Source organism: Oncorhynchus mykiss, chromosome 3, assembly GCF_013265735.2.
Source record: "Oncorhynchus mykiss isolate Arlee chromosome 3, USDA_OmykA_1.1, whole genome shotgun sequence".
In the NCBI taxonomy this organism is placed as follows: domain Eukaryota; kingdom Metazoa; phylum Chordata; class Actinopteri; order Salmoniformes; family Salmonidae; genus Oncorhynchus; species Oncorhynchus mykiss.
Genome location: NC_048567.1, coordinates 13,388,343 through 13,411,114, shown reverse-complemented (window position 1 = coordinate 13,411,114; position 22,772 = coordinate 13,388,343). Strand labels below are relative to the sequence as shown.

At 44.7% G+C, this 22,772-nt stretch overlaps 1 protein-coding gene across 4 annotated transcripts; it reads left to right on the top strand.

Annotated features, from left to right (window-relative positions):
• Positions 1–443: 443 nt before the first annotated feature.
• Positions 444–22,706, top strand: LOC110510106 (E3 ubiquitin-protein ligase CBL). 4 transcript variants are annotated; one of them, XM_021591447.2, is made up of 12 exons: positions 447–1,758; positions 11,957–12,103; positions 13,983–14,139; positions 14,362–14,483; positions 15,267–15,404; positions 16,445–16,664; positions 17,544–17,702; positions 18,454–18,603; positions 18,738–18,796; positions 19,181–19,264; positions 19,485–19,549; positions 21,508–22,706. In XM_021591447.2, the coding sequence occupies exons 1-12, from the start codon at positions 1,382–1,384 to the stop codon at positions 21,564–21,566; spliced, it is 1,737 nt and encodes a 578-aa protein (XP_021447122.1). In that variant the 5' UTR covers positions 447–1,381; the 3' UTR covers positions 21,567–22,706. The 4 variants fall into 4 exon arrangements, with proteins under 4 accessions (XP_036825496.1, XP_021447129.1, XP_021447122.1 ...); XM_036969595.1 differs by lacking the exon at positions 21,508–22,706 and adding an exon at positions 20,030–20,106; XM_036969601.1 differs by lacking the exons at positions 19,181–19,264; positions 21,508–22,706 and adding an exon at positions 20,030–20,072 and having other exon boundaries at positions 444–1,758.
• Positions 22,707–22,772: the final 66 nt, after the last annotated feature.

The following is a 22,772-nucleotide window of genomic DNA, read 5'->3' as shown; positions in this document are numbered from 1 at the left end:
GGTCCCACGGTCTCACAAAGGGAAGACAGACGTTGAGGGCTGCTTTACACATTAAACATCACTGGGCCTTGACCTGCAGTGCAATGACTTCACATACATGCTGTAGCACAGTGCTCTTCATCTTAGTGACATCTAATCACTATAAGTTTCCACTACTCTCTCTCTCTCTCTCTTTCTATACTCTCTTTTTCTCTTCTCTCTCTACTCTCTCTTTCTTACCACTCTCTACACGACACACTCTTCTTGTGGGTATTCCCTGTTTCCTCTTCCCCACTCCTTTCTTAGTAATAGTTTACCTCTAAGCCCAAACCTATCTCAGCCTCACTCCACCTTCACACACAAAGACTACAAACCTGTTTGTCTGGCTGCAAACCCGGAAGAACATCAAAGAAAGAGTGTGAGAGCATGAATAAGTGACACAAAACAAAGAGAGAGAGAGAGCATGAACAAGTGACCCAAAACAAAGAGAGAGAGAGAGAGAGAGGGGCCAGCCAGAGTCAGACTGAGACATAAAAAAGTTTCCGTTGTGCTGCAAAGAGAAACTGGGGTCTATATCTGAGTATGTTGTAGATGAAATCAGAGAGCGTTACGCCACATGGGGTGAGAGATAGTGCCTGGGCACAAGAGCGTAAAATGTTGAGTAAGAAGGGGAGGAGAGAACAGGGGAGGAGAGGGGTTGAGATTGTTTAGGAAGGGTGAGTGGTTATTTGTCTGTCTTGTTCTGCCCTCCCTTGCTCTCTCTCTTTCAGGGTTTTCTCTTTATACTTTCTCTTTACAAACTGAACGGGAAAGAGACAAAAAAATATCGGCTACTTCTGGAGAACTGACCAAGGAAATTGAGGATTTATGAATTGAGGACTTTATGAATGCAGGCTTGAAAAAACAACATTTTTGAAAGATTGTTTGTAAACATTTTTGAGAGATTGTTTGTAAACATTTTTGAGAGATTGTTTGTAAACAGTTTTGAGAGATTGTTTGTAAACAGTTTTGAGAGATTATTTGTTTGCACTTTTCTGGACAAGACGTTTCCCCTCCACTCTTTCTAAACCACAGCAGCTGTCTCCATTCCTGTTGGACTATGGTATATTCTGGCGCTCTGCCCCTATCTGGATTTCCTGATTTCATTGGATTATTCTTTGGATTACTGAGGAACACTGGTGAAGATATATTGGATAAAGTGTGCTCTTTTCAACTCAAGCTGTCAACCATAAAGATACAATGACATCATTTACTAAGCTGTCCATGCCAGACATGACAGACATCTAGACCACTCCCTCATTCAACTGTCACAGATAGGGCTGCCAGACACAAACCGCCAGGCTGCACTGAACAGATCCCACTCGGACTAACACACCACAACCAGGAATCTCTCCTCAGGACAATGGCCACAGGAGGGAACGGGCTGGGATCTGACCGGAGCCTGACATCCACCTCCCAGCCGCCCAGTGCCTCTGACCGGCGGCAGGTGGACAAGGCCCTGAAGAGGCTGGAGAAGCTGCATCGGCTGTGTACCAACCCCAGGCTGGGCCTGAGGAACAGCCCCCCGTACCTCCCCGAGGTGGTCTCAGAGACAGCCACGCTGCTCACCCAGGTGTGGGAGCCGTACAGGGGGCCTGCAGCAAGGGGGCAGGCCCCCCGGGGGGACGAGGGGGAGTATCTGAGGATCCATGCAAGACACCTGCTGGATAAGACTAACCGGGCCGTGCTGCTGTTTAAAGAGGGGCGCGATAAGATGTTCGAGGAGATGTCCAGCTACAGGTGAGAGAGAGCAACAAGGGCCGAACATAACTTGATATATGGGGTCGTAAACAATATATTTGTAAAAACTCAAACAGCTCAGAAAGTTACCTGCATGTGTCTCATGTTAGGATTTGGCGCATAATCAAATTATCATACGCTTTGTCAGTGTTGGGGAAGCTACTCTAAAAATATAGTTTACCAAGCTACCGATTACTCTACACTGGAAGAAATGAAGCTACACTAAAGTTACCGTTAAGAAAATATAGTTTACTACAGAATGTATAAAAAATTAGGAATAGCTTCCAAATATCAACTTGCACGCCTCAATTTGTCGGGCCCAAGCTTACAGTGATATCCTGTCTGTAGTGCATAGTCTAGCAGACAGGCTGTATACGTTCGTGTGAGGGGCAAGGGGGAGATTTCAGTCCATGCTGAGAGACATGATGCTCATCACGATGTCTATAGTGTCATTTTGTTATCTAGCACAGACCTGTTGCCAACATTGAGAACTCATTTTCTAATTGTTTATTAGATTTGTCAGTTATAATCACAAGTAAATGACTATATCGGATAGTCTGTAACCCCAAATAAAAATCTTAAACACACTCCACAATAACTTTACATAAAGCCTGCCAAGCTCTTTTGGCAATGCCAGATGACCATACTGTGTCAGGACAAAACAAGACTTTTAGTCCGTACAGAGAACTTTGTTTAGCAATTCTAAACTATGAAATATTTCCCAATATAGACACAGTGTACAAAACATTAGGAACACCTTCCTAACACCTTCCTAATATTGAAGAAAGGTGTTCCTCAGACAGCCTCAATTCTTTGGGGCATGGACTCTACAGGGTGTTGAAAGTTTTCCACAGGGATGCTGGCCCATATTGACCCCAATGCTTCCCACAGTTGTGACAAGTTGGCTGGGTGTCCTTTGGGTGGTGGAACATTTTTGATACACCCGGGAAAATGTTGAGCGTGAAAACTCAGCAGCGTTGCAGTTCTTGACACACTCAAAGCAGTGAGCCTGACACCTACTACCATACCCCGTTCAAAAGCACTTAAATATTTTGTCTTGCCCATTCACTCACGGAATGGCACACATACACAATCCATGTCTCAATTGTCTCAAGACTTAAAAATCCTTCTTTAATCTGTTTCCTCCCATTCATCTACACTGATTGAAGTGGATTTAACAGGTGACATCAATAAGGGAGCATAGCGTTCACCTTGATTCACCTGGCCAGAGCTAAATCTTTTGTACACTCAGTGTAGTTCATTACATCCATAATAAATCTAATTCTGAAATGTCATAGACTACAAATTGCAAGAACAGATCACTTTGGGGTCATATGTGAAAAGAATGTGTAATTAAGCTTATTAAACACAATGCTATGTTTCAAGTGAGAATTTGGCAGGTCTGATGCCGAAAAAGGAAGGAAATTATTGCCTACTACACCTATATATTATTTTCCTTTTCCAAATAAAAAGTGTCTAGTCCCAATAGTTAGCTACATCACAACATTACAACAAAGTAATTCACTACTAAAAACACTACCAATATTTGAATTGAGTTCAACTACCACCAAGCTACTGCTAAATGAACTAGTTGAACTACATGGAGTTCTCTACTCCCCTACACTGCACACGGTTGACATGGTTTTTGCTCTCCTCATTCACTTTTAATCTAGCATGAATAAACATTAATATTTTTTTATATCCATAAAAGTGAAAAAAATACTACTCAAAAAACATTATGGGCTATAAGACCATACCATACCATACCAGAAATTGAACCCTGAGGATACCATTGATTTAGAGTACATTTTAGGATGTTGACCTTTTCACTCAAAAAAGGGCTGACCTTTACTAAGACAAATAAATCAGCTGTGGGGTCAAGGGCAGGGCACGTGTCTGAGATATCTGACTCCACCAGCACCATGACACAGACTTTCCGCCAATATTCTCAATGCCCAATATTCAAATCAATTCTTAAGTAACTAAGGCCAACTAGGAAAATGAAAATGCATGGTATTAGATTGGCAAATTCATAAGGACTTGATTGGCATTAGACTTGATATGTACAGTAAGTGAATTTTGGAGCACAGCCAGAGACAGAGCAGAACCACAATGACACAAATAGACCTGAGCACCCATTAACATCCATTTATAGTACCAGTGAGAAAAAAATGAACATTTCCAGTTTCCTCAAGTCGGCTGTCTTAAAACATAAACACAAAATCAACATGGCATTTAGGTTCGCGCTACTGCAGCTACATTTAGTTATTTAGTAGTTGTGCAGTTTTTAAGGTGGGTATTTTGGGAAGAAATGTATCTGAGTGACTGTTCCGTTGAGACTACTAATGTCTCAGAGAGACAATGGAGTGGACCTGAGGCTTTATCATGCTAATGGTAACTGGGTGAAACTGAGTGATCGCAACAACTCTCTGGGATACACGGGCCATGGAGAAAGGCAGTGTGGTTCTCTGAGACGTTTCAGGGTGGTGTTTTAAAGACAATCATGAGCAAAATTATGTCAATATTGTATCTTCTTTATAAATTTGGAAATGTTTTAATATTTTTTCTTACATTTGTTAATTACTCAAAGTACAAAATTAAACAAATATTTCTCACTTATACAGTTGAAGTCTGAAGTTTACGTACACCTTAGCCAAATGCATTTAAACTCAGTTTTTCACAATTCCTGACATTTAATCCGAGTAAGAATTCCCTGTTTTAGGTCAGTTAGGATGACCACTTTATTTTAAGAAGGTGAAATGTCAGAATAATAGTAGAGAGAATGATTTATTTCAGCTTTTATTTCTTTCATCACATTCCCAGCGGGTCAGAAGTTTACAGACATTCAATTAGTATTTGGTAGCATTGCCTTCAAATTGTTTAACTTGGGTCAAATGTTTCGGGTAGCCTTCCACAAGCTTCCCACAATAAGTTGGGTGAATGTTGGTCCATTCCTCCTGACAGAACCGGTGTAACTGAGTCAGGTTTGTAGGCCTCCTTGTTCACACATGCTTTTTCAGTTCTGCCCACAAATGTTCTACAGGATTGATGTCAGGGCTTTGTGATGGCCAATCCATTACCTTGAATTTGTTGTCCTTAAGCCATTTTGCCACAACTTTGGAAGTATGCTTGGGGTCATTGTCCATTTGGATGCAAGCTTGTGAGCAAGCTTTAACTTCCTGACTGATGTCTTGAGATGATGCTTCAATATATCCACATCATTTTCCGTCCTCATGATGCCATCTATTTTGTGAAGTGCACCAGTCCCTCCTGCAGCAAAGCACCCCCACATGATGATGCTGCCACCCCCACATGATGATGCTGCCACCCCCATGCTTCATGGTTGGGATGATGTTCTTCGGCTTGCAAGCCTTCCCTTTTTCCTCCAAACATAACGATGGTCATCATGGCCAAACAGTTCTATTTTTGTTTCATCAGACCAGAGGATATTTCTCCAAAAAGTACAATCTTTGTCCCCATGTGCAGTTGCAAACCGTAGTCTGGATTTTTTATGGCAGTTTCGAAGCAATGGCTTCTTCCTTGCTGAACGGCCTTTCAGGTTATGTTGATATAGGACTCGTTTTACTGTGGACATAGATACTTTTGCACGTGTTTCCTCCAGCATCTTCACAAGGTCCTTTGCTGTTGTCCTGGGATTGATTTGCACCTTTCGCACCAAAGTATGTTCATCTCTAGGAGACAGAACACGTATCCTTCCTGAGCGGTATGACGGCTGCGTGGTCCCATGGTGTTTATACTTGCGTACTGTTGTTTGTACAGATGAACGTGGTACCTTCAGGCGTTTGGAAATTGCTCCCAAGGATGAACCAGACTTATGGAGGTCTACATTTTTTTCTCCTGAGGTCTTGGCTGATTTCTTTTGATTTTCCCATGATGTCAAGCAGAGGCACTGAGTTTGAAGGTAGGTCTTGAAATACATCCACAGGTACACCTCCAATTGACTCAAATGATGTCAATAAGCCTATCAGAAGCTTCTAAAGACATGACATCATTTTCTGGAATTTTCCAAGCTGTTTAAAGGCAGAGTCAACTTAGTGTATGTAAACTTCTGACCCACTAATGCTAAACATAACAGTTTTACAATAAAACAGAAAAGTCTGTATTATCTGTGAAATCAAGAAGAAGCTATGAGCTATGTGTAATTTTTCCAAAATGCTGAATCACACTAATGGTAAGAAGAGCAGGGCTTGGCTACAGATGCATGTTCAGTGCAATGCAGTACAGCAGGACTGGCAAGTCTTAACATAACTGTTATTCCTTTCGCTCCTTGTCGTCTGTATTTTGCTCTCTGAATCTACAGAATGTGTGCATCATGAAATAACATGAATTTGCATTATGCCATGTCATAACAAAAGCTTAAATAAACAACTGAGAGAGGCAGATTATTGTTAGTTTATATTAATAACACTCACATACCATTCACACTTCCTACGATCCAACACTCTCCTTCAAACCCTTCTCTGTTCATGGAAAGCAACACACAAACAAATATAGACGTTTCTCTGTTCTTATAGGTTTTTACACACCACCCACGCCTGGGTAAAATGCCGTAGTTGGCCATAAAGCTACATTCAATGGCAGGGAAATTGCCATTGAGTCAATGTAGTGTTGCTTTGGCTTTGACAAGCAGTGGCAAGTCCCTGCAGGTGCAATTGCAATTAACCACGATTGTTGCAACAATAAGTAACAGCTATAAGGTAGATATTGCATATTACATTAGTGATAACAGTCTACCGGTAACTATGCCACATGCACTGTCGCCTTGTTGGTCTGCAGTGAGAGGCAGGCATATAGTACTGTCACACATACTGTAGATACAGTAACGATGCCATGTGAGCTCTTTCTTTCCAATAAGAAGTTGCTATGCTTTACACACACCATTGAGCTCAACTGTAGACAGGATGCAGTGAATGAGTGTGGTGGAAAGTAAGAAATGAACATGGTCAACCAGGTTAGTTAAGGATGGAAACTTCAGTCCTGCTCTCAACTGCCCGTACAGCCAGAGAGATGAGAGAATGGTTGAGACAGTGATTGGAACACACAGTAAGAGGTTTATGGCCAGATTGTTACTGTCCCTGGCAGGCTGATAAGAGACACACAAGGGAAGAACCACTCAGTAACTTTTGAGTGTCTTGTTGTTGGTCAAGTTGCTAACGGAAAATTCTGTTTCTGCAGCACAACACGAACAAGGACAGGAAGAGCAAGACTGTGACATCCTGTTTGTACAAGCACGAATGTACCTGTGTGTGTGACATAGCAAGAGAGAGAGAGAGAGAGAGAGAGAGAGAGAGAGAGAGAGAGAGAGAGAGCACGTCAGAAATCAGCTCAATGTACTTGAAGAATCCATAGAATCTAAATACTTCTGGGAAAATTGAAAAACAACACAAAGAGTTATCTATCCAAAATGGAGATGGATGGATAAACCACTTCTCCAATCTTTTTGGCTCTATAACAAAGAACAAACTGAAAAAATAAATACATGTGTCACGTTCTGAACTTTATTTCCTTTGTTTTGTCTTTATTTAGTATGGTCAGGGCGTGAGTTGGGGTGGGCAGTCTATGTTTGTGTTTCTATGTTTTTTCTATTTCTGTGTTTGCCTGATATGGTTCTCAATCAGAGGCAGTTGTTTATCGTTGTCCCTGATTGAGAACCATATTTAGGTATCCTGGGTTTCACTGTTGGTTTGTTGGTGTTTGTTTCCGTGTGAGTGTTTGTCGCCACACGGTACTGTTTCGGTTTGGTTATGTCACATATTAGTTTATTGTTTTTGTATTTGATAGTGTTCAGTATTTTTCTTATTAAAATCGTCATGAACACTTACCACGCCGCATCTTGGTCCGATCCTTACTCCTCTTCAGATGAAGAGGAGGAAATCGGCCGTTACAGAAACACCCACCAACAGAGGACCAAGCGGCGTGGTAATTGGAAGTAGCAATAGCGGCCGACACAGGACTCATGGACTTGGGAGGAAATTCTAGACGGGAGAGGACCCTGGCACAGCCAAGGAAATATCGCCGCCCCAAAGCAGAGCTGGAGGCAGCGAAGGCAGAGAGGCGCTGGTATGAGGAGGCAGCACGGCGGCGCGGCTGGAAGCCCGAGAGTCAGCCCCAAAAATGTCTTGGGGGGGGCACACAGGGAGTGTGGCGAAGCCCGGTAGGAGACCTGCACCAACTTTCTGTGCTTACCGGAGAGCGAGAGGGACCGGGCAGGCACCGTGTTATGCTTTAGAGCGCACGGTGTCCCCGGTGCGGGTGCATAGCCCGATGCGGTACATTCCAACTCCTCGTATTGGCCGGGTTAGAGTGGGCATCGAGCCAGGTGCCATGAAGCCGGCTCTACGCATCTGGTCTCCAGTGCGTCTCCTTGGGCCGGCGTACATGGCACCAGCCTTACGCATGGTGTCCCCGGTTCGCCAGCACAGCCCAGTGCGGGCTATTCCACCTCGCCGCACTGGCCTGGCTACCGGGAGCATGCAACCAGGTAAGGTTGGGCAGGCTTGGTGCTCAAGAGCTCCAGTGCACCTGCACGGTCCGGTCTATCCAGCGCCACCTCCCCGCACCAGGCTGTCTCTCCGTTTTCTGCCTACAGGGTCTCCCGCCTGTCCAGCACTGCCAGATCCTTCCTCCTCTCCAGCGCTGCCAGAGTCTCCCCGTCTGTCCTGAGTTGCTAGAGTCTCCCGTCTGTCCTGAGCTGCTAGAGTCTCCCGTCTATCAAGAGCTGCCAGAGTCGTCAGCCAGCCGGGAGCTGCCAGAGTCGTCAGCCAGCCGGGAGCTGCCAGAGTCATCAGCCAGACGGGAACTGCCAGAGCCGTCATCCAGCCAGGAGCTGCCAGAGCCGCCAGCCAGCCGGGAGCTGGCAGAGCCGCCAGCCAGCCAGCCGGGAGCTGGCAGAGCCGCCAGCCAGCCAACCGGGAGCTGGCAGAGCCGCCAGCCAGCCGGGAGCTGGCAGAGCCACCAGCTAGCCGGGAGCTGCCAGAGCCGCCAGCCAGCCGGGAGCTGGCAGAGCCACCAGCCAGCCGGGTGCTGGCAGAGCCGCCAGCCAGCCGGGAGCTGCCAGAGTCGCCCTTCACTCCAGAGCTGCCGGAGTGTCCCGCCTGTCCAGCGCTGCCAGAGGCGTCCTTCACTCCGGATCTGCCGGAGTCTCCCGCCTGTCCGGCGCTGCAGGAGTCTCTCGCCTGTCCGGCGCTGCCGGAATCCCCCGTCTATTCGGGACCCATGTCTAGGGTCCCCAGTCCAAGGTCGGTGGCGAGGGTTGCCGCTTTAAAGAGGCCACGGAGGCGGGCGAAGAGGCGCACTAGAACCATGGTGAAGTGGGGTCCACGTCCCGCACCAGAACCGCCACCGCGGACAGACGCCCACCCAGACCCTCCCCTATAGGTTCAGGTTTTCCTGCACCTTTTGGGGGGGGGGGGGGGGGGGGGTTCTATTTCTGTGTTTGGCCTGATATGGTTCTCAATCAGAGGCAGCTGTTTATCGTTGTCCCTGATTGAGAACCATATTTAGGTAGCCTGGGTTTCACTGTTGGTTTGTGGGTGTTTGTTTCCGTGTGTGTGTTTGTCGCCACACGGTACTTTTTCGGTTTGGTTATGTCACGTATTCGTTTATTGTTTTTGTATTTGATAGTGTTCATTGCTTTTCTTATTAAAATCATCATGAACAATTACCACGCCGCATCTTGGTCCGATCCTTACTCCTCTTCAGATGAAGAGGAGGAACTCTGCCGTTACAACATGATCAAATACAAATCTTAGAATCAACTATTAAAAACTACCAGAACCCACAGTAATCCAATTACATTGAATGAACTGCAGGACAAAATACAAACCCTCCAATCCAAAAAGGCCTGTGGGGTTGATGGTGTCCTAAAGTAAATTATAAAATATACAGACCACAAATTCCAATTGGCTATACTTAAACTCTTTAACGTCATCCTCAGGTCTGGCGTCTTCGTCAATATTTAAAACCAAGGACTGATCACCCCAATCCACAAAAATGGATACAAATTTGACCCCAATAACAACCGATGGATATGCGTCAACAGCAACCTTGGGAAAATCCTCTGCATTATCATTAACAGCAGACTCATATATTTCCTCAGCAAAAACAACATACTGAGCAAATGTCAAATTGGCAATTTACCAAATTACCGTACGACAGACCACGTATTCACCCTGCACACCCTAATTGACAAACAACCAAACAAACCAAAACAAAGGCAAAGTCTTCTCAGGTTTTGTTAATTTCAAAAAAGCTTTCAACTCAATTTGGCATGAGGGTCTGCTATACAAATGGATTGAAAGTGGTGTTGGGGGAAAATATACAACATTATAAAATCCATATCCACAAACAACAAGTGTGCAGTTCAAATGGGCAAAAAACACACATTTCTTTCCACAGGGTCGGGGGGTGAGACAGGGTTACATCTTTAGTCCCACCCTCTTCAATATATATATATCAGCAAATTGGCGAAGACACAAGAACTGTCTGCAGCCACCGGTCTCACCCTACTAGAATCTGAAGTCAAATGTCTACTGTTTGCTGATGATCTGGTTCTTCTGTCCCTAATCAAGGAGGGCCTACAGAAGCATCTAGATCTTCTGCACAGATTCTGTCAGACCTGGGCCCTGACAGTAAAAGTAAGACAAAAGTAATGGTGTTCTAAAAAATATCCAGTTGTCAGGACCACAAATACAAATTCCATCTGGACACCGTTGCCCTACAGCACACAAAAAAATATACATACCTCGGCCTAAACATCAGGTAACTTCCACAAAGCTGTGAACGATCTGAGAGATGAGGCAAGAAGGGCATTCTATGCCATCAAAAGGAACATAGAATTTGACATACCAATTAGGATCTGGCTAAAAATACTTGAATCGGTTATAGAACCCATTGCCCTTTATGTTTGTGAGTTCTGGGGTCCGCTCACCCTCCAAGAATTCACAAAATGGGACAAACACCAAATTGAGACTCTGCATGCGGAGTTCATCAAAAAATATCCTCAGTGTACAACGTAGAACACCAAATAATGCATGCAGAGCAGAATTAGGCCGATACCCGCTAATTATCAAATTCCAGAAAAGAGCCGTTAAATTCTACAACTACCTAAAGGAAGTGATTCCCAAACCTTCCATAACAAAGCCATCACCTACAGAGAAATGAACCTGGGGAAGAGCCACCTAAGCAGGCTCTGTTCACAAACACAAACAGATGCCACAGAGCCCCAGGACAGCAAAACAATTAGACGCAATCAAATCAAGAGAAAACAAAAAGATAATTACTTGACACATTGGAAAGAATTTACAAAAAAACGAAGTGAACTATATTGCTGTTTGGCCCGAAACAGAGATTACACAGTGGCAGAATATCTGACCACTGTGACCTAACCAGAATTAAGGAAATCTTTGACAATGTACAGACTCAGTGAGCATAGAATTGCTATTGAGAAAGTCCAACGAAGGCAGACCTGGCTATCAAGAGATGCACACTGCCCACAAAAGGAGGTGGAAACTGAGCTGCACTTTCTAACCCCCTGCCAAATGTATGACCATATTAGAGACACATATTTCCCTCAAATTACACAGACCCAGGAAGAAATCGAAAGCAAATCCAATTTTGATAAACTCCCATATCTATTGGGTGAAAAATCACAGTGTGCCATCACAGCGGCAAGATATTTCATATTTATTGTTGCTACAAGAAAAGGGCAACCAGTGAAGAACAAACACCATTGTAAATAAAAACCTATATTTATGTATATTTATTTTCGCTTTTGTACTTTAACTATTTGCACATCATTACAATACTGTATATAGACATAATATGACATTTTAAATGTCTTTATTATTTTGTAACTTTTGTGACTGTAATGTTTACTGTTAATTTTTATTATCTGTTTATGATCTATTTCACTTGCTTTGGCAATGTAGACATATGTTTCCTATGCCAATAAAGCCCCTTAAATTGAATTGAATTGAGAGAGAGAGAAAGAGAGGGATACATTACTGCTTGTTAGAGGGTACAATACCCATTATGTCTATGCGATCTAAAGTTTACTTTCATTCTAGCTGCCACTGTTGCATTTGAAGCTGTGGACGAGAAAGCCTACCCTTATCACCCTAGTTGATACATTGTAAAAAGCTCAGAATAGCTTCATGTTATTTTCTGTTATTCACAGGAGAAACTTGACCAAGCTGTCCCTGCTCTTCAGTCACATGCTCTGGGAGCTGAGGGCCATGTTTCCAGAGGGAAGCTTTCAAGGTGACACCTACAGGCTGACTAAGACAGAGGCCGGAGAGTTCTGGAGGCGAGCATTTGGAAACAAGTGAGTGTTGGGTGGGGTAACAGTGAAACTATAATTGAATAAGGGACGTGGACTTGACAGAACATTCCACAAATAGGAACAGTCTATTTGTATATACACTACCGGTCAAAAGTTTTAGAACACCTACTCATTCAAGGGTTTTTCTTATTTTTTTTATATTTTCTACATTGTAGAATAATAGTGAAGAAAAAAACTATTAAATAACACATGGATTCATGTAGGAACAAAAAAAATCTAAATATATTTTATATTTGAGATTCTTCAAATGACCACCTTTGGCTTGATGACAGCTTTGACATTCTCTCAACCAGCTTCACCTGGAATGCTTTCCAACAGTCTTGAAGGAGTTCCCAAATATGTGGAGCACTTGTTGGCTGCTTTTCCTTCAGTCTGCAGTCCGACTCATTCCAAACCATCTCAATTTGGTTGAGGATTGTGGAGGTCAGGTCATCTGATGCAGCACTCCATCACTCTCCTTCTTGGTATAATAGCCCTTACACAGCCTGGAAGTGTGTTGGGTCATTGTCCTTTTGAAAAACAAATGATAGTCCCACTAAGCCAAAACCAGATGGGATGGCGTATCGCTGCAGAATGCTGTGGTAGCTATGCTGGTTAAGTGTGCCTTGAGTTCTAAATAAATCACAGACGGTGTCACCAGCAAAGCACCCCCACACCATAACACCTTCTCCTCCATGCTTCACCCCCACACCATAACACCTTCTCCTCCATGCTTCACCCCCACACCATAACACCTTCTCCTCCATGCTTCACCCCCACACCATAACACCTTCTCCTCCATGCTTCACCCCCACACCATAACACCTTCTCCTCCATGCTTCACCCCCACACCATAACACCTTCTCCTCCAAGCTTTACAGTGGGAAATGCACATGTGAAGATCCTCCGACACAGCAGGTTGGAACCAAAAATCTCCAAGCAAGTCTCTTCTTCTTATTGGTGTACTTTAGTAATGGTTTCTTTGCAGCAATTTAACTATGAAGGCCTGATTCACACAGTCTCCTCTGCAATTTCTGAGGCTGGTAACTCTGGTATAATGAACTTATCCTCTGCAGCAGAGGTAACTCTGGGTCATCCATTCCTGTGGCGGAACTCATGAGAGCCACTTTAATGATAGCGCTTGAAGGTTTTTGCGAACTTTCAAAGTTCTTGAAATTTTCCGTATTGACTGACCTTCATGTCTTGAAGTAATGATGGACTGTCATTTCTCTTTGCTTATTTGAGCTGTTCTTTCCATAATATGGACTTGGTCTTTTACCAAATATGGCCATCTTATATATGCCACCCCTACCATGTCACAACACAAACTTTTGGTTCAAATGCATTAAGAAGGAAATAAATTCCTCAAATTAACTTTTAAGAAGGCTCTCCTGTTAATTGAAATGCATTCCAGGTGATTACCTCATGAAGCTGATTGAGAGAATGCCAAGAGTGTGCAAAGCTGTCATCAAGTAAAAGTATTCTGTTCCTCCACTTGCAATTTTTGATCTTCTTTTGACACGTTGTCATTCCTCTCACTTTCACTCTCTTTCTCCCTCTCACTTTCCTTCTTCCTTTATCTCCCACCCCTGTCTCCCTCTCCTCCCCTCCTCTCGTTCTCTCTCCCTCTCCTCCCCTCCTCTCGTTCTCTCTCCCTCTCCTCCCCTCCTCTCCTCCCCTCCTCTCGTTCTCTCTCCCTCCTCTCCTCTCCTCCCCTCCTCTCCTCCCCTCCTCTCCCTCTCCTCCCCTCCTCTCGTTCTCTCTCCCTCTCATCCCCACCTCTCCTCCCCTCCTCTCGTTCTCTCTCCCTCTCCTCCCCTCCTCTCCTCCCCTCCTCTCGTTCTCTCTCCCTCTCCTCCCCTCCTCTCGTTCTCTCTCCTAGGTGTATTGTGCAGTGGAGCAGTTTTAAGCAGCATCTCCGTAGGGTCCATGGCTTTGAAGAGGGGATGGAGTCCATGGCTCTAAAGTCAACTGTAGATCTCACCTGTAATGACCACATCTCAGTGTTCGAGTTTGACATCTTCACCAGGCTATTCCAGGTACATGTGATCCATATATCTTAGCCCTAATCTAAGTAGCCCTACATCCTGGTTAATTAGACACCTCACATAATGTTCAGTGAACATGCATTCTGTCACTTTCCAAGACATCTATCCCATTCTTTCTCTCCCACTGTCTAAAGAAAGCCAAAACATTCCAAAGTGGAAAGAAATAACACATATTTCAACAGATAGTAAATATGTCCTCCCCTCTCCTGTCAGCCCTGGAGGTCTCTTCTGAGGAACTGGAACCAGTTGGCAGTGACCCACCCCGGCTACATGGCCTTCCTCACCTATGACCAGGTCAAAGCCCGCCTCCAAAACTACCTGCACCGGCCCGGGAGGTGAGGACAGGAGAGATTGTTTGCGGGTGACTGGGTTGGGACTGTGGCGAGAGAGAGTAGATGAAGGGAAGGAACAGGGGGATAGGAGGGCCCAGGAGAAAAGAGAGGAGATGTACCATACCATACAACAATATCTGCAATGATTACTTTTAATGCTGACATAATAATTATAGTGATAGTAAAGAATAATACCTAGATACGTAGAGGTAACTGCCAAAATAATGGAAAAACTTGACGAAATGAGGGGTACAAAGTATAGTGAAAGAAGGTGCTTCCACACAGGTGTGGTTCCTGAGTTAATTAAGAAATTAACATTCCATTATGCTTAGGGTCATGTACAAAAATTCTGGGCAGGCCATTATTTTGCCCATTATTTTGGCTACTATGGCTATGCCCACAGGGCATGAGAGGTCACTGAATGGTTTGATGAGCATGGAAACAATGTAAATCATATGCTATGGCCATCTCAGTCACCAGATCTCAACCTAATTGAACGCTTATGGGAGATTCTGGAGCACCGTTTTCAAACACCATCAACAAATCACCAAATTATTGAATTTCTCGTGGAAGAATGGTGTTGCATCCATCCAATAGATTACCAGACACTTGTCAAATCTATTCCAAGGATGCATTGAAGCTGTTCTGGTTCTTTGTGGCCCAACGCCCTATTAAGACACTTTATGTTGGTGTTTCCTTTATTTTGGCGGTTACCTGTATTTCATGGTCAAATCTGTATGTACTTCAGTAAAGACGTTTCCATGTGAACTCTGTATCTCTGTCCAGCTACATCTTCCGTCTGAGCTGCACTCGAATGGGCCAGTGGGCCATTGGTCATGTGACTGGTGATGGAGGCATCGTACAGACGATCCCCCAGAATACACCTCTCTACCAGGCCCTCATCCAGGGCTTCAGGGAGGGCTGGTAAGTAAACACACACATGGACACACCGCAGGAGATTGGTGGAGCCTTAATTGGGGAGGACAGGCTTGTGGTCATGACTGGAGTGTAATCAGTGGAATGGTATCAAATACACCAAACACATGACTTCCAGGTGTTTGATGCCATTCCATTTACGCCATTCTGGTCATATTTATGAGCCGTTCTCCCGTCAGCAGCCTCCACTGACACACACACACTAGTGATGTCCGGGTTGACACATAAAAAAAGGTACCCGCGGTTATATCCGTGGGGTGGGTTTAGGGTTATTAAATATTGTGTGGATGAAGGATTGCTGGGTGGCGGGTGGGTTGAACAAAGAGAAAACAAACATTGAGGTTTTAAATTAATTATATTAGGCCTTTAATTATATTAGGCCAATGGCTTTAGAGCATAAGCCTAAGCTTCTGGGCCTAACTGTACGAGCGCTAAATAGTGTGCACGCCAATTGCCAAATGCTTTTGGGATTGGCAGAAAAAGTTCACTTCGATACACTGAGGTAAAAAGGACAATATCAGAGTTTAATTCAATAAGAGAAAAGCCGGGAAATGGAGAGTTGAAAATAAAGAGAAGGGTTTAATGTTTGGGAAAGATTTGGTGAAGTGGTAAAAGAGGATGAAACAGTATCGGTTATGTTATTTATGTGTGATGACTGTGAGGTGATATACAAATCCGCCAGTCACAAGATGGAGACTTCAAATAGCCCCGTGGCAAGTCGAAGGAACTGTAGCCTACTGTTCAGATGGGTTAAATGGAAACCAAAATCTGGACACTAACAGTAGGTATATAGCCTCTCACATAGCCTTAATATTGACTCCTGCAGAACTAAGCTTTTCTTGTAGTAAAAAGATACACCAAATGTAAGCTACATTTTGACTTGGGAACAGGAGTGCTGATGGGTTATTAAACATTGTGGGCGGGTGCAGGTGAACAAACTGCTGACCAACACTAACACACAACATTTGCATAGGCCTGTAATCGTTTTACATAATGTGTGCGTAATTCTGTGTTGTGTTTGTCTGCAGCTATCTTTACCCTGACGGACGTGATGTGAACCCAGACCTCACCAGTCTGTGTGAACCAGCACAGAGAAGCAGGGTCAAAGTCACAGAGGACGAGTATGAGATGTACTGTGAGATGGGTAGTACCTTCCAGCTGTGTAAGATCTGTACAGAGAGAGACAAGGACACACGCATCCAGCCCTGCGGACACCTGCTGTGCCAACCCTGCCTCACAGGATGGCAGGTATGCCTGCTCTGTGATTGACGACGTCACCAACAAAACCTTCAAAGCCAAACCACACATTGTTCGCTCACACAATGTCTCTGACATCACCCAGTCACATCCTCTTTTATTAATATATGTAATCAACATACCAATTTGGGTTAACTGTATGGAATTGGTTTTTGGTCAGACAGTTAATGTCTGTAGTGAGCCAGCCCACTACACATCAGTAGGTGAACCGGCGTATTAGCACATAGAGCAGTATTGTGGGCCATCGTGTCCTAACATGTGGGTTAGGACTTCCTGTGTGAGCCGAAGCTTACATCCTCCTCATGCTACACTCACACTGAGGAGACTCACCCTTAGAGTTTCCATTCCTCGCCTGGTCACACACTCTTACACACTGTCACACACTGTCACAGTCACACTTCAGGGGCCAAGCATAGATTTGAACAGAATACTACAGTTTTTTACCAAAGTGAACTACAGTAGAATGCTCAATCTTAATTTGATATGCTAAACCAGTTGCTTTACTGTAAGTGTAGCTTCATGCAAATAACACACAGAACGGACATTATTATGGGTATTGTACTTTCAGCATGGGAAATGCATCGGCTCAGGAATGCTCCTGACGGAACCAAATTACTGCATCATCCCAGGGATCTTTTTGACATACAGCAATGATTTGCATTGTTGGGAAGGGCCCGGAACTATTTCACTGTTAGTCTATCTATACCTGTTGTTTATGAAGTATGCTACAAATAAAATATGTGATTTGATTTGATACAACAATACACACACGTACACAGACACAAGAGTTTCTACACATTAACACACAGTACAGATGTGTAGACAATGTTAATTCTGCTTAACCAAGTGTGATCATTCCATGTGTTGCAGAAGTCGGATGGACACACCTGCCCATACTGTCGCTGTGACATCAGAGGGACAGAGTCCATCCTGGTGGAGCCTTACCTGTCTGTCAGCGAGGAAGAGGAAGATGAAGATGACCTGGAGGATGTAGAGCTAGTCATGAAAAAACTGGCCTATATGAAGAGGGTGTGTTTGCTTGTGTGTGGATGTGAGCAGGGTGGTGCGGGCAGGGTGGTGTGGGCAGGGTGGTGTAAGCAGGGTGGTGTGAGCAGGGTGGTGTGAGCAGGGTGGTGTGAGCAGGGTGGTGTGGGCAGGGTGGTGTGGGCAGGGTGGTGTGAGCAGGGTGGTGTGGGCAGGGTGGTGTGAGCAGGGTGGTGTGAGCAGGGTGGTGTGGGCAGGGTGGTGTGGGCAGGGTGGTGTGAGCAGGGTGGTGTGGGCAGTGTGGTGTGAGCAGGGTAGTGTGAGCAGGGTAGTGTGGGCAGGGTGGTGTGGGCAGGGTGGTGTGGGCAGGGTGGTGTGAGCAGGGTGGTGTGGGCAGGGTGGTGTGAGCAGGGTGGTGTGGGCAGGGTGGTGTGGGCAGGGTGGTGTGAGCAGGGTGGTGTGAGCAGGGTGGTGTGGGCAGGGTGGTGTGAGCAGGGTGGTGTGGGCAGGGTGGTGTGAGCAGGGTGGTGTGGGCAGGGTGGTGTGATTAGGGTGGTGTGGGCAGGGTGGTGTGGGCAGGGTGGTGTGGGCAGGGTGGTGTGAGCAGGGTGGTGTGAGCAGGGTGGTGTGAGCAGGGTGGTGTGGGCAGGGTGGTTTGAGCAGGGTGGTGTGGGGATCTCTTTCACTGTATCCATCTCATAGTGTTATTTTCTCTTGCATCCTTCTCCCCCCCCTCTCTCTCTCTCTCTCTCTCTCTCTCTCTCTCTCTCTCTCTCTCTCTCTCTCTCTGATGCAGATGTCGTCTGAAGAGTACCAGTTCCCCAGCTCTCGCCTGGCTCCACCCCTCCCTCCCAAACACAGCACCTTCTCCCACTGCCCTTCCCCACAAGCCCCCTTACGGCCCTCCGATATACTGGCCAAATACTCCCACTCTAACTCGCGTTCTGTAAGTTCCCCCATACACACACTCTACAGAATTGATAGTAACAGTACCACAATGGAAAGAAGAAGTCTAACCCATATTCACTGATAACTGGGGCTTCGGTAGACAGGTAAAGGTGTGTCCTTATTCCACCACAGGCTCACAATGACACCCCCTCAGACAGAGCGCACACACACCACACTGCCAGCACGAAAAGGTGAGTTCTAATGCCTACTGCATTTTAGGTTATTAAGACCTATTTCAAATGAATCAACAATATGGAAGATGTTTGTTGGAAAGAGAAGAATTGTGTACTGTAGCCTACATCCTAAAGAAGCTCAGGAGATAAAATAGGGCAATGTAAGCAATGTTAGCTCACTGTTTGTTCCTCCCTTGGTCTGATGTTTACTGGCCATAGCATACAGTTTACTGAATACATTTTTTAGAAACACTTTTGGTTTGTATGGTTTTGGCAATAACCTGAAACCTCACCACTTTGTGTGTGACCTAATGTTACACAACTGAATATAATTAATTTGGTTACAGTACTTCCTGATTGAATTTGATTGAGAGCTCTTGTGTTCTGTCTCCTACCCTTAAGATGCCAGTGGGAGGAGCTAGCTAGTAGTGAGGAGGAGAATTCTGGGGGGTTCAGACATCCGCCCACTCTCCCAATCTCTCACAGGTCAGCCATGCCTGTCCCCAATGGGACTTTCTTCAAAAAGTGTGTGTTTATTATTAGTGTAACACAATAATATGCTTGCTGTACATAAAATAGTAAATGATACAATACCATGTTTTAATTGTAAACATTATTTGTATAGCACCTTGTATTCAGTATTAGCTTTCCAAAGTGTTAAAACATGACGGTGGTGAATGTTGTTGTTGTGTTCTCTGTGTAACAGTGAGGATTCTGTCTCAGAGCCAAACCTCCCCTCCTGTTCCGTCTCCTCCCAGTCCTGTGGAGAGGGTGAGTATCAGAGAGGAGGGGGGAGGGAGGGAATGGAGGTCTGTTCTTTACCATAATCAACTATTTTACAGGGGCTTCTCCACTTACTGTAACACACACAAGGTTGACCCCTCACTAATCTCTCTCTTTCTCCCTCTCCCTCTCTCTCTCTCTCTCTCTCTCCCTCTCTCTCTCTCTCTCTCTCTCTCTCTCTCTCCCTCTCTCTCTCTCTCTCTCTCTCTCTCTCTCTCTCTCTCTCTCTCTCTCTCTCCCTCTCTCTCTCTCTCTCTCTCTCTGTCTCTCTCTCTCTCTCTCTCTCTCTCTCTCTCTCCCTCTCTCTCTCTCTCTCTCTCTCTCTCTCTCTCTCTCTCTCTCCCTCTCTCTCTCTCTCTCTCTCTCTCTCTCTCTCCCTCTCTCTCTGTCTCTCTCTCTCTCTCTCTCTCTCTCTCTCTCTCTCTCTCTCTCTCTCTCCCTCCCTCCCTCGCTCTCTCTCTCATACAGTTGAAGTCGGAAGTTTATATACACCTTAGCCAAATACAAATAAGTTTATTACAAATAAGTTTTTCACAATTCCTGACATTTAATCCTAGTAAAGATTCCCTGTCTTGGGTCAGTTAGGATCTCCACTTTATTTTAAGAATGTGAAATGTCAAAATAATAGTAAAGAGAATGATTTATTTCAGCTTTTATTTCTTTCATCACATTTCCATTGGGTCAGAAGTTTACATACACTCAATTAGTATTTGGTAGCATTGCCTTCAAATGGTTTAACTTGGGTCAAACATTTCAGGTAGCCTTCCACAAGCTTTCCACAATATGTTGGTTGAATGTTGGCCCATTCCTCCTGACAGAACCGGTGTAACTGAGTCAGGTTTGTAGGCCTCCTTGCTTGCACACGCTTTTTTAGTGCTGCCCACAAATTGTCTATAGGATTGATGTCAGGGCCTTGTGATGGCCACTCCAATAACTTGACTTTGTTGTCCTTAAGCCATTTTGCCACAACTTTGGAAGTATGCGTTGTCCATTTGGAAGACCCGTTTGCGACCAAGCTTTAACTTCCTGACGGATGTCTTGAGATGTTGGTTCAATATATCCACATCATTTTCCGTCCTCATGATGCCATCTATTTTGTGAAGCGCACCAGTCCCTCCTGCAGCAAAGCAACCCCACAACATGATGCTGCCACTCCCGTGCTTCACGGTTGGGATGGTGTTCTTTGGCTTGCAAGCCTCCCCCTTTTTCCTCCGAACACAAGGATGGTCATTATGGTCAAACAGTTCTATTTTTGTTTCATCAGACCAGAGGATATTTCTCCAAAAAGTACAAACCTTTGTATTTTGGTACAAACCAAAGTACATTCATCTCTAGGAGACAGAACACTTCTCCTTCCTGAGCGGTATGACGGCTGCGTGGTTCCATGGTGTTTATACTTGCGTACTATTGTTTGTACAGATGAACGTGGTACCTTCAGGCGTTTGGAAATTGCTCCCAAGGATGAACCAGACCTGTGGAGTTCAACAATTTTTTTGCTGAGGTCTTGGCTGATTTCTTTTGATTTTCCCACAATGACAAGCAAAGAGGCTCTGAGTTTGAAGGTAGGCCTTGAAATACATCCACAGATACACCTCCTATTGACTCAAATTATGTCAATAAGCCTATCAGAAGCTTCTAAAGCCATGACATACTTTTCTGGAATTGTCCAAGCTGTTTAAAGGCAGAGTCAACTTAGTGTATGTTAACTTCTGACCCACTGGAATTTAGATACCATGAATTGTAATTTCAATTTTCTGTATGTAAACAATTGTTGGAAAAATTACTTGTGTCATGCACAAAGTAGACTAACTGACTTGCCAAAACAATAGTTTGTTAACAAGAAGTTTGTGGAGTGATTGAACTACGAGTTTTAATAACTCCAACCTTAGTGTATGTAAACTTCCGACTTCAACTGTATAGATTCCTATCTAACATTTATCTTGAAGGTGGAGCAGCCTGGTTAGGGGCCTCAGATTCAGTGAAACAGAAGAAGAGATACAAATAAAGGAGTGAAAGGATGTCAGAGCTCGGGTACAGCCAGAGAGAGCGGGAGAGAACCATGTCCTCCTGACGCTGGGAGAAAAGATAAGCACAACATCTCTGACTGACTCAAGAATGGATGGATAATTGGAATAAGAAAGGTCGATTTCCACTGTTCCTGGTAAACAGCCATTGTTAATCTTATGTACATGTATCTTATGTATGCCTTAATATGGATGGAGAATGCCCTGTTGATCTACTAATAATGACATCAAAGTGAATGGAGAAGGACAGACTGATGGAGCAACTCACTGATGCCCTCTGCTGCACAGCACACAGAGTAAGCGGCAGCACAGCAAACAGGGTAAGCGGCAGCACAGCAAACAGAGTAAGCTGCTGCACAGCACACAGAGTAAGCGGCAGCACAGCAAACAGGGTAAGCGGCAGCACAGCAAACAGAGTAAGCTGCTGCACAGCAAACAGGGTAAGCTGCTGCACAGCAAACAGAGTAAGCTGCTGCACAGCAAACAGGGTAAGCTGCTGCACAGCAAACAGAGTAAGCTGCTGCACAGCAAACAGGGTAAGCTGCTGCACAGCAAACAGAGTAAGCTGCTGCACAGCAAACAGAGTAAGCTGCTGCACAGCACACAGAGTAAGCTGCTGCACAGCAAACAGAGTAAGCTGCTGCACAGCAAACAGAGTAAGCTGCTGCACAGCACACAGAGTAAGCTGCTGCACAGCAAACAGAGTAAGCTGCTGCACAGCAAACAGAGTAAGCTGCTGCACAGCACACAGAGTAAGCTGCTGCACAGCAAACAGAGTAAGCTGCAGCACAGCAAACAGAGTAAGCTGCTGCACAGCAAACAGAGTAAGCTGCTGCACAGCACACAGAGTAAGCTGCTGCACAGTTCCAATAACAGGTCAAATCCTTCCATTGCTTGATGTGTGTATGTAGGGCATTGAAAATATGCTACCTCATAATTTACCCCATACTTAAAACATATTGCAAACCTAGGCTTTAATTCATGACTGCAAATTACAGTGTGGGGCAGAGTCCTTCAGAACTTTGTCCAGGATGTATGGCTAGTACGGTATATAGCCTACATACTGAAGTTGTATGTTAATATGATCAAACATGAAACCCAAATAAATATTTTGCACGTCCCTCAAGTTGTTAAAATGTACTCAGAAGTTTGTTCTCTGATCATATCAATACAAATCCACATAGTAA